Source organism: Leiobunum rupestre, chromosome 4 (assembly GCF_980474605.1).
Source record: "Leiobunum rupestre chromosome 4, qqLeiRupe1.1.hap1, whole genome shotgun sequence".
Lineage (NCBI taxonomy): Eukaryota > Metazoa > Arthropoda > Arachnida > Opiliones > Sclerosomatidae > Leiobunum > Leiobunum rupestre.
Genome location: NC_143387.1, coordinates 68,409,915 through 68,427,709, shown reverse-complemented (window position 1 = coordinate 68,427,709; position 17,795 = coordinate 68,409,915). Strand labels below are relative to the sequence as shown.

Here is a 17,795-nt window from a genome sequence, read left to right as displayed (position 1 = left end):
ATTTGAGGCTGTTTTACACATCAATATTAATTTAATAAGTTAAAACAAAACAATAAAACAGTTCAGCTTGAAATAGCGCGAAACTAGACAATGGCCACTGTAGTCTTCCCCCTTAACAATGGGGGAGACAAGCCTAAATAAGTAGTTGATGAATTTGGGTAAAGAGGTTATATATTTATTTGTAAATAATATACTTAATAATAAAAAATTTATTAATTTAATAATAATAAAACTTATTAATTTAATAATAATAACATTTTTATTAATTTAATAATGATAAAATTTTTATTAATTTAATAATAATAAAACTGTTATTAATTTAATAATAATAACATTTTTATTAATTTAATAATGATAAAATTTTTATTAATTTAATAATAATAACATTTTTATTAATTTAATAATGATAACATTTTTAATAATTTAATAATAATAAAAAATTTATTAATTTAATAATAATAAAAATTTTATTGATTTAATAATAATAAAATTTTTAAATAATGATATACAATTTGGCTAGTTAAAGAACAACGAAAATTACAAAGGAGTTTTTTATGGGGGCCTCTTAATCACGCAGTGCCTACTCGCGAAAAAATCCTGGCAGGGCTACTGCTCATCACGGCCCAACAAAAGGCTGCCCGGAACCCACATTCGCGCAGCTGAGGACTAGAGTGACTTATTCTTCCACTGCAAACTACCCTCCCCGAAAGGTTATGTGTTATTTTGGCCCCTTACATTTGCAATCGAAAACTATCGCTACGCCCGCTTTTGGTTGCCGTTGAGATAGGCGCTATCTCCAAAGAACAAGACGCCGCAGCGCCACCTAGACTCCAGGCCCGGACTGGCCAGGTCGGCTGGTCGGCGATCGCCGAGGACCCCCGGCTCAAGGGGCCCCCAAATTGCTTATAATAAATTTTTCCTAAAAGTCCTTTAGACGCGTTTGACGTTTCAAATTACAGAGCGCGTAGAATCTAGTACACTTTAAATGTTATTTGTTGTGCTATACATAATCATTTAATTTTTATTCCATACCCCCCACACCACCCTCTAGCCGAGGGCCCCCAAAGGAGCCAGTCCGGGCCTGCTAGACTCGTTTCGTTTCCTAATAGAAGGATTCAATCTATGAATATGAATGACCCGTATCATCCTCCTAGATTCAATGTATTTCTATAGAAAAGACTTCATGACACTATTTTAATAGGTGCTTAAATAAATCATCCTCCCAGGAAATCGCCAAGAAGTAATATTTTCGAGAGCCAGGACCCGCCAGGTATTGTTTGTATAGTGCTTGTGGAAATATTGGAAACTTTTCACCAGTAAACAGAGCGTCGTGTTTTTGCCAAGCCTTAATATGTCAAAAACGCTAGCTGGTTAAAAGGGAACACCATGGGGGACGCTTGTTGCTGTCGTAAAGGTGAAAAATTTCCATTATTTTAACAAGCATGTTTTGAAAGTTAGGCTTATATTTTTAAGATGCTAGCTCTATATTTTCATTTCATTTGAAATTGTCTTCCCCGTTTCCATAAAACGTTCAGCGTAAAGGTTCGTCCAATGAAATTTGTACGCAACACGGCGGTAGCGTGTTTAAAGGCTAGCGTCGTTCTCCTTGTGTTTGTTGCTCCTAGGTGCCATGGTCCTTGGAAGCGAAAGTCTTCCGAGCAGACAACGTGAACTGCGGCTTAGAAATGGATGGGGTGACGAAACCCTGCTTAAAACCTCTGATGCTATTTTTAACCGAAGTTGCGACGGAGACCGGTTTGGCGGTTTTCAATCGGACACGAATGGGATATTTGGAAGCAAACCGAAGAAAAACAGCATAGAACCTTCCACGACTCCAGCGAATTATCGCGAATGACAAGACCACATTTCGGGCACCTTTTGGAATACGATGAATACCGCGTCGGGTGGACTTCAATTTGGCGAGTAGGCTGACGAGGTCACAAAACGTTTCCTACTCAAAGGACGACGAAGGTGGATTGTCCTACGGGCCACGACGCAACCGAACGCCTAACACAAGTCGAATAACGGCCATAATGAACGTTCAAACCTTTAAAAGATCTCCCGCGAGGAAATAAAGAGGCCTGGGAAAACATCTGAATTAGTTTTGAAAATAAACTATACATTCCCAGCTGTACCGAGAAAATACGCCAAAAATAATAACATTCTTATCGGAAAAAATAAACGGAAAATTAAGGTAATTTTGAACAATATCTCAACAAAAATAACATTTTGTATTGTTATGGTCCCAAGCTGTGAAAACGTAAGGAGTGGGGAGTTCCGTGAACGCCGTAATCCATTTAGTTACGGGTACAGCTTGACCGTATTGGTATCGCGGTTGTTTCCTTGGCTAGTATTTCGTCCCTGTCTTTGGGCAGGGCTGCCAGTTGGGTGGTTTTCCAGCCCAATAGGGCTACTTTCGACAGTCATTTTCAAAAAAATTTGGGTGGGGTGTTGGGCAATTTTTTGGGCTAGCCGATAAACTCCTCTCTTTGACCTTCGGATTTTTAATAAAATACAGAGACATTTTCAAAACTACGAACGATGACGAAGACCCGGACAAATTAATTTCTATGTCGAAAACGAGGTGGCTAGTTATCAGCGACTGTATAGATCGCGTTTTAAGCCAATGGAGCAATACATGGTATGTTCAACGACCCGTTAACTCGATTGCATTTGGATTTTTGCAATCTATTTTAAGGCAGTTGAAATGGCTGACCAAATTGTTCGAAATGGAAAATGGAAATCCGTTGAAAATATTTGGCGAATTTCAAAACTTCTATAACATTTTCTTATCACGTATTTTAAAACCAGGAATTTTTAGAACCAATTTAGAAAACTAAACTTTGAACAGTTTAGATTTAAAAAATATGAAAACCATATTCCTAGTCGTGAACGACTGTGATTTAGACCCGACTTTGATCTATATTATAACAAGTCGGCTCAGGCCGTAATATTAGTTCCACATCAGTGTATTCGAGTGGGCAAACCCATACACCCTTAGTAGACCCAGGTTGGCAAACTAGTACAAAAGCAGTTGAGGCTACGTGATTTCTTATCGTTTGATATATAAATTGTCATCCTAAGTTAAAGAGTGGATGCCGCCCACCATCAGGAGACCCGGGTGATTTCCTATTGTTTGATATATAATTTACCATCATATGTTAAAGAGTGGGCACCGCCCACCCTCAGGATACGCGGGTGGGCAAACCAATACAAAAGCTGTTGAGGCCATGTGATTTCCTATCGTTTGATATATAATTTACCATCCTATGGTCGCATACTTCGCAGCTTAAGGGCCTGTTGCAAAAGCCCTAGCCAAAGTGCTAGCAGATTGACTTTAACATGTGCGATTCTAGCAAAGCAGACTTTTGCAACAGGCCCTATGTTCGACTGCTTTGGATTTTTTGGTCTGACTCTTTCACGTAGACGCGAGCGTAGACGATTCCAATATTTTACTTTTATTGTTCTATCGAATGAGACCAACTTTTTTGTCCGGTCACTCTCCCTTTAAGGGGGTTGGTCGGAGGGGGCGTAAATTAGTTGAACGCGTGAGGGGGCGGAAAAAAGAGTTCTATCGAATGAGACCAACCCGCCCACCCTCAGGAGACCCGGGTTTAATTCAAACTTTCCGCCAATATAACTGCTCGATGAAATATTCAAACAAAAAAACGGGCCAAAACTTTCAGGCAAGAGCAACATCTCTGGACCAAATATACAAACTATAAATGTGTTCAAGACTAAAAGTTCCAAACTGCCCCCCAAACTAACCGCCAAACTAATCCTATTACATTTTTAATTATTTTTCAAACTAATTGCTCGATGAAATATTCAAACAAAGAAACGCGCCGAAACTTTCGGACAAGAGCGATATCTCTGGACCAACTATAAATGTGATCAAGACTAAAAGTTCCAAACTTCCCACCAAACTAATCCTTTTACATTTTTCCTATTACATTTTTAATTCTTTTTCAAACTAATTGCTCGGTGAAAAACAAATTAACGGCACTGCGCGTTCTATCGTTTGATATAAAAAGTACCATCCTAAGTTAATAGAGTTGACTTTAACGTATTGTTATAAAAGGGGGGGGGGTCGTAATTGTGTCCCCTGTTTACCTGACAGACCTGAAACTGGCCATCGGTAAAAGTTCTGTAGCCCCACACTGTAATTCAAACTCCCCGCCACACCCGTGTCTAGAGGTCGGCGGAACAAATAAATTTACCGCAAAAATTTAAACAACGATTTAACATGCAAAATTAATCATTTTTTCGAATATTTCTGAATAATTCTCGGTTATGGATAAATATAAACAATCGTATAATTTCTTATTCAAACGCCGACCCCTACCCGTGTCTCCACTGGGGTTGGGGGAGGAGGCGAAGATTGAGGTTCACTTGACCTTAAACGCCGTAAATATACGTAAAATAACGCGGAAAAAGGAACGACAATTGCGACAACTGAACTAGCCAAATCACCCCGCGTCGCTAAAAACGACTAGAAGTTCTGAGTGAAATTTGAACGGAGCGGCGTCGCTTGGTTGGTAAAGGCGTCGTTCATAGAGATAACGCGGCCAGCGGCTATCTGAGTTCGAGTCCCGGCGCCGCCAATAAAATAATTTACATAATTTATTTTTGGCAGCTCCATCTACCGTGTCGTCGCTTTTCCACGCCAAACAAACTACAACACTTAACGACATTCCATCCATAGCAATAGTCCCACTTCGATATATATATATATATATATATATATATCGATGTGGAAATAAAAACCACTTCGTCGTCGTTCGAGCTTTTGGTTAGTCAGTAACGAAGGCGAAGGCGGGCCGGCGAGGAAAAAGCGACCCGCGGAACAGAGGGAAACCGAGACTGCCTTTCGCTTCGTTACTGAGGTGGTTCGACTATCTATTTTCTCAAAATATGTCACCCCTGAGAGTTGGGCCGTGTTTGTCCCAACCCGAAATACACCAGAAATTTTCTCTCTTTCCGCCGCGAATTTCGGAGGGGGGGGGGATAGGTGATCGTAAAGGGTAGTTCCGATTTGAAAGTCCCGTGGCTCTCACGGCGTACGTTAGTCCCGTGGCCTTTATGCATCAGCCATTGGATGCAGGGGGTTTAAAGGGGTACAGGGGGGTTTGGTACGACTGCGAATTTGAGTTATTTTGCGGGGAAAAGGGTACTACGGAAATTCTCGCATGGAGAAAAGGGGGAGAGGGTACCACGGTAATTATCACATGAACAAAAGGGAGAGGGGTACCCCGGTAATTATCACATGGGAAAAAGGGGGAGGAAGGGCCTTACTGGGGTGGTTCTACTATGGGGAAAAGGGCGAGGGGGTAACCACTTCGTGTAGTAGGTGTACACTTCTATTTGTATTACGAATAAATACTACAAATTACTTTGTAATACAGCGTAGTATTGTAATATGGTGAATTATTGTGTAATACGAGGAATTACCTAGTAGTACCGTGTAATACTGTGTAATATCGCGTAATATCAAGTAATATTGCGCGTAGTAAGTGTAGTACGTTGTCTATTAAGATGTAGTATTATATAGTACAGTGCATTATTGCATAATATTTTAATCTCATGTATTACCAAATGATTTTGTGTAATATTGTAAATATAGGGGGAAATACTTTTCAAATTCGATTTAGGAAAGACAGAGGGAACATAGGAAGGAACGAGTGGAACTTTGAGGCAAGGGCGAAGGTGGAATTCCAGGCGAAAGTGAAGAGGGAATGGTGCGGGATGGGGGGGGGGACGTCGACGTTTACTCGCATAGCCCGAGTGGGAAAATCACCGATGGTCGAGCCGATGGTATTACGTTGTTTATGCCTCGGTTTACGCGTATAAAAAGTTCCGACAACAACTGAGACAACAACCCATCATCCCCCATTTTATGGAAAAATTAGAAATGGGAATGGGTTAGTTCCCGACGGTAGTTCACTCCGAAGGTTCGCTCGCGTTAATTCCTCGGTTAGCGCTTCTTCCGAGGCTTTTTCTCGTTGTTTTTCTTCAAAGAAACTGAGAGCGTAAGTCGAGCGAAGGTATCGTCGTATCGTCCGATCGCAGCAATGTGTGCTGTAAACTCAGTAAGTTATAATTAATCTAATTTCCTCGGGTTAATCCGAGGCTCGGGTCGCTCTCGGGGTCCTTTCGAGGGTTCCGTGTACGAGATTCCGAATCAATGAATCTGGAATCAAGAGATTCCATGATTCGTATACAGGGCCGGACTGGCTAGTAGTTGGCCCCACCGGCTATGCAATCGTGTTAGCCCCTTTTCCCATTAATGCCAAATTTTTCCTCTTTGGCCCCCAATTTGAGTTGGCTTCGATCGCTGGTTAGCCGCCCGGGCCTATTCGTATGTGATTCAACGATTCGAGTAGGATTCCTATATTTCGAAGATTCGTATATATTGTTAGATTCTCGAGATTCTCAAGATTCCAGATCAGATTCTTGAGATTCGGAATCACGGAATCAAGGCCCGTACGAGATTCCTCGAAGTGACGGGTCCTTTTCAGGCGTCATCCGATGGGTATTAGTTATCTCTATCGATCTATGCCAGTGCTGAGCCGCGGATTTTAATCAAAGGGGTATTTCTCTCCCCGATTGGGAATTTCGCCGTATAGGTTGCTATCATTGATATTTAGATATTCGATTAAATACTATTTTAAATAACGCTAGATGTAAAATTAGGTCTTAAGAGGAGGAGGCTACTATTTTGTCTGTGCCAGCTTGTTTTACAATAACATTATTTATTTCTGGTCTTACCAAAAATGTAATTATTTATATTATGAAGAATGATTATCAACGCCTTACCTCCCGTCGCGTGGGGGGGCTAAACAAACGTCACCAGCGTTTAATTCCATCGCGTCCAACTTTGATCTCTCGCCCTACAGCGGCCAACCCATTCGTCGAAATTCCGTGAGCAAAACAATTCCCCGTATAAACTGTACTATAACCTGTAGGAGTTCAGCGCCACACTCGTTTTTATATTGCCTTCAATGCAAAAACTATTCTAAAAATAATATTCCGCTAGAGGCGCTCAAACCATACACATATATTTTGCTCATAGGTTAGCATAGAAACTTCAACGAATTGGTTGGCCGCTGTAGCGCGAACAGCGCGTGATCAAATTTGGCCTCGCGTCGAGTGAAGTAAATATTACCCACCAATGAAATACCAAGACTTTTGGATTTTAAGCGGCGAAGCGTACTGGGGGGACCAACGGGTGGATTGAGAGGAACGCTAAAAAACGTCTCGACATAGATATTATCAAGAATGTATTGAAGTTACTAAGAATATTGGACTACAGGGTTCTGATTCCCATCCTCGCAGCCTTTGTAGCTTAAAATCGTCTGCTTTCCCATTCAAGTTTGCTATATGGTATGACCTTGAAAGCGCCTTAAATGCAGACGAACTTTCTCCACAAAAGCTGTGAGGATGGTACCAGGGTTTAATGCTATGCTGAAATATTCTTAGTAACTTCAATACGTTCTTGATATTATCCCTAGGTACACATAAATACATTCTTGGTGTCCCTATGTAATACCATTAAAAACTTGTAGTACTCCGTAATACCGTTAAATACTGTGTAGTAGCTGTAATACGGCGTAGTACCTCGTAATTCCGCGAAGTACCGTGTAATACAATGTGTAATATATGGCAGTATGGTGTAATAATTGGTAATACAATCAATATTCAGTAATACGTGTAGTACAAGTAATATTTCTGTAGTACCAAGTAATCTGTAGTCGGGTGTACACTAAAAAACCTAGTGGTTACCCCCTCGGAAAAGGGTACCACGGTAATTATCACATGGGGAAAAGGGGGAAGTGGGTACCACGGTAATTATCACATGGGGAAAAGGGGGAGGTGGGTACCACGGTAATTATCACATGGGAAAAGGGGGAGGTGGGTACCACGGTAATTATCACATGGGAAAAAGGGGGAGGTGGGTACCACGATAATCATAAAATGAGAAAAAAGGGGAGGAACGGTTATTATCACATGGGAAAAATGGGGAGTACCCCGGTAATTATCACATGGGAAAAAAGGTGAGGTAGGGCCTTACTGGGGTGGTTCTACTTTGAGGAAAAGGGTACCATGGAAATTATCGCATGGGAAAAGGGGGAGGTCGACTATGGGGTTAAGGGTACCATGGAAATTATCGCATGGGAATAAAGGGAGTGGGCCTTACTGGGGTGGTTCTACTTTAGGGAAAAGGGTACCACGGTAATTATCACATGGGGAAAAGGGGGAAGTGGGTACCACGGTAATTATCACATGGGGAAAAGGGGGAGGTGGGTACCACGGTAATTATCACATGGGAAAAGGGGGAGGTGGGTACCACGGTAATTATCACATGGGAAAAGGGGGAGGTGGGTACCACGGTAATTATCACATGGGAAAAAGGGGGAGGTGGGTACCACGATAATCATAAAATGAGAAAAAAGGGGAGGAACGGTTATTATCACATGGGAAAAATGGGGAGTACCCCGGTAATTATCACATGGGAAAAAAGGTGAGGTAGGGCCTTACTGGGGTGGTTCTACTTTGAGGAAAAGGGTACCATGGAAATTATCGCATGGGAAAAGGGGGAGGTCGACTATGGGGTTAAGGGTACCATGGAAATTATCGCATGGGAATAAAGGGAGTGGGCCTTACTGGGGTGGTTCTACTTTAGGGAAAAGGGTACCACGGTAATTATCACATGGGGAAAAGGGGGAAGTGGGTACCACGGTAATTATCACATGGGGAAAAGGGGGAGGTGGGTACCACGGTAATTATCACATGGAAAAAGGGGGAGGTGGGTACCACGGTAATTATCACATGGGAAAAAGGGGGAGGTGGGTACCACGATAATCATAAAATGAGAAAAAAGGGGAGGAACGGTTATTATCACATGGGAAAAATGGGGAGTACCCCGGTAATTATCACATGGGAAAAAAGGTGAGGTAGGGCCTTACTGGGGTGGTTCTACTTTGAGGAAAAGGGTACCATGGAAATTATCGCATGGGAAAAGGGGGAGGTCGACTATGGGGTTAAGGGTACCATGGAAATTATCGCATGGGAATAAAGGGAGTGGGCCTTACTGGGGTGGTTCTACTTTAGGGAAAAGGGTACCACGGTAATTATCACATGGGGAAAAGGGGGAAGTGGGTACCACGGTAATTATCACATGGGGAAAAGGGGGAGGTGGGTACCACGGTAATTATCACATGGGAAAAGGGGGAGGTGGGTACCACGGTAATTATCACATGGGAAAAAGGGGGAGGTGGGTACCACGATAATCATAAAATGAGAAAAAAGGGGAGGAACGGTTATTATCACATGGGAAAAATGGGGAGTACCCCGGTAATTATCACATGGGAAAAAAGGTGAGGTAGGGCCTTACTGGGGTGGTTCTACTTTGAGGAAAAGGGTACCATGGAAATTATCGCATGGGAAAAGGGGGAGGTCGACTATGGGGTTAAGGGTACCATGGAAATTATCGCATGGGAATAAAGGGAGTGGGCCTTACTGGGGTGGTTCTACTTTAGGGAAAAGGGTACCACGGTAATTATCACATGGGGAAAAGGGGGAAGTGGGTACCACGGTAATTATCACATGGGGAAAAGGGGGAGGTGGGTACCACGGTAATTATCACATGGGAAAAGGGGGAGGTGGGTACCACGGTAATTATCACATGGGAAAAAGGGGGAGGTGGGTACCACGATAATCATAAAATGAGAAAAAAGGGGAGGAACGGTTATTATCACATGGGAAAAATGGGGAGTACCCCGGTAATTATCACATGGGAAAAAAGGTGAGGTAGGGCCTTACTGGGGTGGTTCTACTTTGAGGAAAAGGGTACCATGGAAATTATCGCATGGGAAAAGGGGGAGGTCGACTATGGGGTTAAGGGTACCATGGAAATTATCGCATGGGAATAAAGGGAGTGGGCCTTACTGGGGTGGTTCTACTTTAGGGAAAAGGGTACCACGGTAATTATCACATGGGGAAAAGGGGGAAGTGGGTACCACGGTAATTATCACATGGGGAAAAGGGGGAGGTGGGTACCACGGTAATTATCACATGGGAAAAGGGGGAGGTGGGTACCACGGTAATTATCACATGGGAAAAAGGGGGAGGTGGGTACCACGATAATCATAAAATGAGAAAAAAGGGGAGGAACGGTTATTATCACATGGGAAAAATGGGGAGTACCCCGGTAATTATCACATGGGAAAAAAGGTGAGGTAGGGCCTTACTGGGGTGGTTCTACTTTGAGGAAAAGGGTACCATGGAAATTATCGCATGGGAAAAGGGGGAGGTCGACTATGGGGTTAAGGGTACCATGGAAATTATCGCATGGGAATAAAGGGAGTGGGCCTTACTGGGGTGGTTCTACTTTGAGGAAAAGGGTACCATGGAAATTATCGCATGGGAATAAAGGGAGTGGGCCTTACTGGGGTGGTTCTACTTTAGGGAAAAGGGTACCAAGGAAATTATCACATGGGAAAAGGGGGAGGGGGCCTTACGGGGGGAGGTCAACTATGGGGTTAAGGGTACCATGGAAATTATCGCATGGAAAAAAGGGAGGGGGCCTTACTGCGGTGGTTCAACTATGGGGAAAAGGGTACCACGGAAATTCTCGCATGGGTAAAAGGGGGAGGGTGCCTTACTGCGGTGGTTCGACTATGGGGAAAAGGGTGGCACGGAAATTATCCCATGGGAAAAAGGGATTGAGGGGGCGTACTGAGGTGGAGTGCCTCGAAACACACAACTAGCTGAGGGCCCGCCTGTAAAGCGGGCTTCTCGGCTTGTCGAAAATATAAACAAAAGCAATGTCAGTAACAAAGACGACGTAAAATTCATGTGTTTTAAATTTATAAAGGCGGTTTGTTTACACTGTCAAATAAGACTGCCAAATGCCAAAAGCGTTTTAGATGTCATGAAGAATATTGCTCCGAACATAATTCTCTCGGAAATTGAATCTTTCAAGACACCACCCAAAGAATTTTTCAATACAGACTTGTCTAACTTAGAAAAACAAATAAGGACTGTAAATGCTTTGATATGGGTAAACTAACAAGACCCAATAGAGTTTTGAAAAGAGGTTTATTTGTTTAAAGATGCTCGCTGAAGGTTCAATAAAAATCCCATGCCTCACAATATCAAATTCTTATGTGGAACGCGTTTTTTCACAAGTGAATTTAGAAAAAGATAAATATAGGAATTGCATGGGATTAGACTTGTTAGAAAGCATTCTATATGTCAGGTTTGGATTGTCAAGACTTGGGATCAGGGGCGTAGGAACGTTCTAGAAGTTGGATGGGTCAAAGAGAAACGAAAAGGGGTCTGGAGAATGGTTTGGAATTTTTAATGGAGTGTAGCTTCTCCGAATGCGTGTGTACTTTTTACTACTATTTAAATTGGCGAGAAAAGAATGAAATTTAAACACAGTTGAGGTTCTATAAGCTTTATATGCTTTTAAAATGAGAATTTGAGCCTTTTGAAGATTTCAACTGACCAAAAAGTTGGAGGGGGCAATAACATTAGTTGCCTCTCCCAGCAAAATTCTAGGGAAAGGAATTGCCCCACGGCCCCCACCCCAACCCCCACCGGTTCCTACGCCCCTGCTTGGGATAAAACGGTCGCAATTTATCCCTCCACCAAGTCTATTAAAATTTAGTAGTTTGATTTACGAATAATGAATCTTTGTATTTTAATCCATCATTAAACAAAAACTTCCTTAAAATAGTTACTTCGTAATTTTTCCAAGTTACTCAATGAATGTTTCATAATATTTTCTATTAAACCTAAATATTCCTTAAATTTTAAACGAAAATTGAAAGAATTTGGCTTTTTCTTATAAATATTTACGTTATTATTGTTAAATTATTTAATAAAAATTAAATTATTAAATAAATTATTTACAATTAAATATTACCGACTTTCTTTTTAATCGAAGGATGCCACCCTTTGATTAGCTCTTTTTCCAAATTAGTCAACTACTAAATAAGGCTTGTCTCCTAGGTAGTTTGATAAATCACGCTTAAAGGGGAACGGTCAAGCTTTAACTGGTTTGATAGCCCTATAGCCCGTTAAAAACTAAAATTTATGGCGAAAACCGCATAAAAAAATATTAAGTGGTTAATTTTTAATAAAATAAACAAATTTCGGGAATTTGAAAAGCGCGCGTCCGCCGCGACACCTGGTGATAAATCGGTGAGACAGAAAAACAACATAAAAGCGCGCGCTGCTGAAAACTCGAAAGATTTGTTTTGCACACGCGGCGCGTTCCAGTTATACGAGACCTAAGCCTAAATTGCGCGATTTTAAAAGTTAGGATAGTTCGCAAATCGCTCACTAAGGTGCTGTTGGCGCTGGCGATACACCTTAAGATGGCGGCGAAAATTCAAACCCAAATACTTGGCGTTACTTTGCGTTTCAACTTTTAAGGCCAAAAACTATTTTTTTCAAGACAAAATAAGGTACGTGTAAGCATGGATTAAGTAACTAGCTTTGCTACGGGATGTTCCTCAAACCTCCACGCTAAGTCCGCGTTCGTTTTACGGGGTGGGGTGCATTTGGCCGACTCCTCATTTGACCGACTTTTCATTTGGCCGACTACTCATTTGACCGACTTTTCATTTGGCCGACTACTCATTTGACCGACTTTTCATTTGGCCGACTCCTCATTTGATCGACTTTTTATTTGGCCGACTACTCATATGTCCGAATGCCCATTTGGCCGTCAGCTCATTTGGTCGACTTCTCAGTCGGACAAATGGGCAGTCGGCCAAATGGGCAGTCGGCCAAATGGAAATAGATTCGAAACGACATGTTTTGAAAGATATTTCGGGGTGGATAAAATTTGTCGGTTCCAAGGTCGTCGTTTGAATTTTTAACTAGCTAACGGTTCTTCTAGTACATGTTTTCTACTTTTTAATTAAATAAGTAAGTATATTTCTTATAGTATAATATTCTTAATTTTGGGGATATCCCCAATAAATCGAAAGTACATTCTACATAAATTAAGTACTCACAAGCAAACCAAAAACTTTGAATTTTTGAAAACGTAAAAACACGACACCACGTGGGTCCAGTAAACATATCAAATTCCGGTAACGCTTTTTTCCACCGCTAGAGGGTATGAGCAATACAATGCAAACGCGTTTTCCGCGGTGAGGAACATCCTGTAGCGAAGCTAGTTAGTTAATCCATGGTGTAAGTGTTGAAGATAAAAAGCGTTATCGGCTTTTCTCGTTTAGTTTTTTTTAATAGGTTAAAAAAAGTTTATTGTAAATAAGATATATTTTTAATCACTAATCTTATCTTACTATTTTTTTAACCTTATGTGTATATATATTCGCTTACAGCGTTTATTATGGCCGTCACTCCTAATATGTCGTTCATCTTGTAAAGTACTCATTCTTAATAAACGTTTGTTTTTTTGAATCACTACGTTATGATTTCTTACTAGTTTCATTAGTTAGTTAGTGTAGGGTAGCTCTGCTGATTAACATTGGATTTAAAACTCCAATAGTAAGTATATTGAACGTCTTGTTGATCTTTTGATATGCAAATAAGGCGATTAATCAAAAAAGTGTCTAGGTTTGATAGCCTTTCCTCCCCCATTGTTGTCCGCAGACGTGTTATAATTCTGTTGAGATAATTGAAACTCCTTTCGGATATAGTATTTGCCACTGGAATGCGTAAGATAATAATGTAGTATTTGACAAGATTCTCAAAGCCATCTTGTATTGCCAATAAGTAAATAAAGCAGTCAGTCAGTGACGTTACTCGAGTTTTTTTATTTTATTTTTGGCTATTCTTATCTGTCCCTTTTACCTATGGAGGTCGCATTGGAACCGGTTGTATGATTAACAATGAGTCGTTTTCGTGAAGAAATGTTTCCGGGTGGGGGTCAGACGCCATGAATGTTTTGAAAAGGCCGGTGTTTTCTTATAGCGTAGTTTCCATTACTGGTAAATTTATCAATTATTTCGAAGTAAGCGCTTCTCATCCACTCAATTAGGGTATTTGCTTCGGTTGCTCCACTTTCAGTAGTGGAAGTATTGACGCAATGTTTTAGTCACCTGTAAGCCTTGGTTTCCTCTAGCACGTCATTCAACTTAAGGACGTACAAAGGTTTTACCGCGCGTGATGAAAAATACATTATAACGAGCGCTAGTGGAAACCGAGCATTAGGTATTATCTTCCGTTTCCGTTCGCTGCTCAGAGCCGGTACCCATGCAGTGACGCATTATCCATAAGATTGACTATGCTAAAACCTATAGGCCTACCAAGAGCAGGGGCCCACGCGTCACAATGGGGAGGGGGATGTTGAAGGGTTGAGGGTCCCAAAGAAGCTCGAATCCTAGGGGCCCTGGCATGGGTTAATACGGCGCTGCCGGGACCTGAACATTGCAGGATTCTTCCAACTTTCAGCTTCATTTCCAATTAAGTCAAACCGTTCAGACCTTCTAACACCTAAGCTAGCTACTGTAGCTTCACAAATAGCAACGGTTTCCGTTAATACGACTTTAGATAATTTGTATCACCTAACACTTTATCTAAAACCACAATTTAAGTCAAGTTGCTGAAGCTATTTAATTGGGAAACATACACGCGACACTCGGCGGCATCCTCGGGTTATGCGTTTTCAGCCATATTCTGCAATGCTATAATTATGGAATCAAACCTATTTCTATCAAAATGAAGACCTTTTTTCTCGCTCCATCACCTATAGTGTCGCGACGTTGTGGCATTTTGAGAATTAAATCATAACCCTGATCTTTCTAGGACTCTTGAAAACATTCACATCTAATAATTGAATTGCTTTGAAAGTTGTAGATACGTTGGCGCTCTTAAGGAGTGACCAATTTTGAAATACGGGACGATTTTAAGAAGCGCATAGCGGGTGTCCCTCCAACGATGTCAACAAATCCCCAACATAAATAAAACTTTGAAGGAAGGGGTGGCCCCATGAGAGAGAATTTTTAACAACTAATGTATTTTCTAAAAAATAATTGAAAGGTTTATCATTTTTTTTAATACAAAAACCGTGTAATACATTAATTTGCATGTAGTTGCTTCAAATATTAGAGGCCCATGCAGGCACATTTCAAAATTTGGAGGCCGCCAAAGTAGGCCCGAAATATTTCAACGTAGGCATGCACGTGCCTACTTGCGCCTACCGCTGGCGGGGCCACCTAGTCCATCCCGATTCCAGATCTGATCTGTATAATATTACTCAATATTACACACTCCCGAAGTAGAAATAAAATAATAAACCCATTCTTGCCTAGATCGTTCACAAAATATTTACATTAGGACGAATGCATTTTTCTAAATCAAAAATGATTGGAGTCACACTGCAAATTGTAAATCTTAAATTATTAGGAATGATAGAAACAAATGTATAGTCGATTTAATCGATCTATCGATAAAAGATTTTCGGATATTGAGATCTGAGCTGCACAGCAGATAGCGGCGGAAATTGGGTAAAATTTTATTATTTTAATTTTATTACGTTTAATTTTTGGGGGCCTCTGGCCCATGGGCACCTGATGCACGTGTCTAATTACGGCACTGCATTTATTATGATTTATTATTTGTCATCTCAATAGAGGCGCCAATACCACAAGGAAATTATGGAATTACGATATGTAAAAATTTACCTCATTATTATTCTCTGCAACGAAATTTAAGAGTTCGGTTTTTGAAACACCACTTAGAAGAGACGTAACCGAAAATATATAATCCGTTCTGCCGTCATCCATAATTATTTGGGTATTTGGAAAGCGTCTCTCTTAGGCCTTGGATTGTCAAAAGTTATATTCGCGAATGTCGAGAGTCAAAATCGAACCGTCCAATTTGTGGAAACTATATTACGTTAATTTAAATAAAAGATTCGTAGTTTAACCAACAAAATCATACTAATAAATATTAAATATCAGAAATTTATCCAAAACTTTGAATTTCTAGTTTTGTTCTACAAAACATGCGTACGAAAATCGCGTCCGGCGTCTTTCGTAAACTTCAGCGTAACCTAGCGACGAGTTTCTTTTCGAAGACAGGCCACCTATCGCCATCTATTTACGAACGAAACACTCAACCAAAGACTATATATGCTATATAGTCTTTGCACTCAACTATTACTCTGGGCGATCAATAACATTGTTCACGAATCGCGGTAGTAAGTTTTAATACTAATTTTAGATGTTTCAGTTAACTAACACTTAGGTTAATGGGTTAAGATGGCTGGTAAATCTCGAATTAATTTAGAAAGCTCAGAAGATGATGAACCAGACGGGGTGGTTAATTTGGAACTGTATAATGAGTAAGTATAGTATTAACTGTCCATTTCCAAGGCTTAATATGTTAAGGTATTTTCACATGGAAAATGAATTTTAAAACCCATCAATTACCTACTTACATCATTTACTAAACGTCGATGTTTTGACTGATTAATTTAATAAAATAAAAATAAATCATTTTTTTCCAGGGTTTTCAACATTTTATCTCAACAGAAGAGTGGTGTAAAAAATGTTAAACAGAGAAAAACCACTGCCAAAGCTAAAGTGAAACCAAAACAAAAAAAAACGTTAAATCTCAAGAGTTCTCCGCAAACAAAAATAACATCTTGTTTAAGTAACAGTTCTTTTAGTAGTGTTGAATCTGATTTGTCCTTTATCAATTCGCTTCCTAATCTTGATACTGGAGAGTTGGAAATTTTCAAAGAAAAGACCCCAAAGAAAAAGAAGCTCAAGATAAAAGAAATTGTTATTTGGGATGACGATTCCTCCGATAACTGCAATGTTAAGAAAGAAAAGTGTTTTTCAGCTCCACCGAAAAAGAAATTGATAGTCGATGCTCAATATATGACGAATGAATTAAATTCAAAAAGTGTGAAGTGCAATGCAAATATTGGAACCATAGATGAAGAAACTCAATTTGAATGTTTTAATATAAAGAAAGAACCCTTTTTTAAAGAGTCAAACCAAAGTTTTGTTTCCATATTTAAAGAAGAGACCATTGATGTTCTGAAAGTCAAATCTGAACCCTCTGATAACCAAAATAATACACTATGGCCCAACTTTGAAGTGCCTTTGAACAATAATTACGATGACCTCAGTGACACAGACTCTTTTGTGGAATTTAATTTGACCCAGAAAGCTGAACCACCTCCCGCCAAAAAGATGAAACTGGAATTTGATCCTGTACAAGGAGTGGCACTTTCTTCAGTTATTTCAGATGTTGATCTTTCTGTTATCCCAGATATTGACAACTTCAAAGAAGATTCAGGAATGGATTTGTCTGGTGAAAATGAGCTTGTGTCCAAACATGAGTTTGTTGATGACTCTTGCTATGAATACTTGAGCTTAGATGACATACCACAGGTCTCTGTTGAAGACGCAAGTGGAAAAATGTATTTGAGCACCAGTGAGGAGGTAAAATGTCTCGCCTTATCTTCATTTGAGTCCAGATGCTCAGAAGACTCTAGTTTTGATGACTTGCAACCAGTCTCTGATGATGACAACGCAAAAATGGATTTGAGTCCTTTTGGACCGACGGAAGATTCCATATCTGATGCAACAGTACGCTTTAAAAATCCTGTGGATTCTTTACCTGAGGTTTTAGATGACTTACCACCTGTCTTTGATAGTGACAGCACTAAAAAAATGCATCCGCATTCTTATGGAAAGAAAGATCTAATATCTGATGCCAAATTAAGCTTTCAAGATATCATGGATTCTTTGTCTGAGGTGTTAGATGACTTACCACTAGTCTCTTGTAATGACACC

General features: G+C 40.4%; 1 protein-coding gene across 1 annotated transcript; it reads left to right on the top strand.

Moving 5' to 3' along the window:
• Positions 1-16,186: 16,186 nt before the first annotated feature.
• On the top strand, positions 16,187-17,755 carry LOC149948834 (uncharacterized). The gene is made up of 3 exons (XM_090171162.1): positions 16,187-16,330; positions 16,496-17,674; positions 17,734-17,755. The coding sequence occupies exons 1-3, from the start codon at positions 16,248-16,250 to the stop codon at positions 17,753-17,755; spliced, it is 1,284 nt and encodes a 427-aa protein (XP_090027288.1). The 5' UTR covers positions 16,187-16,247.
• The last annotated feature ends 40 nt before the right edge of the window (positions 17,756-17,795 follow it).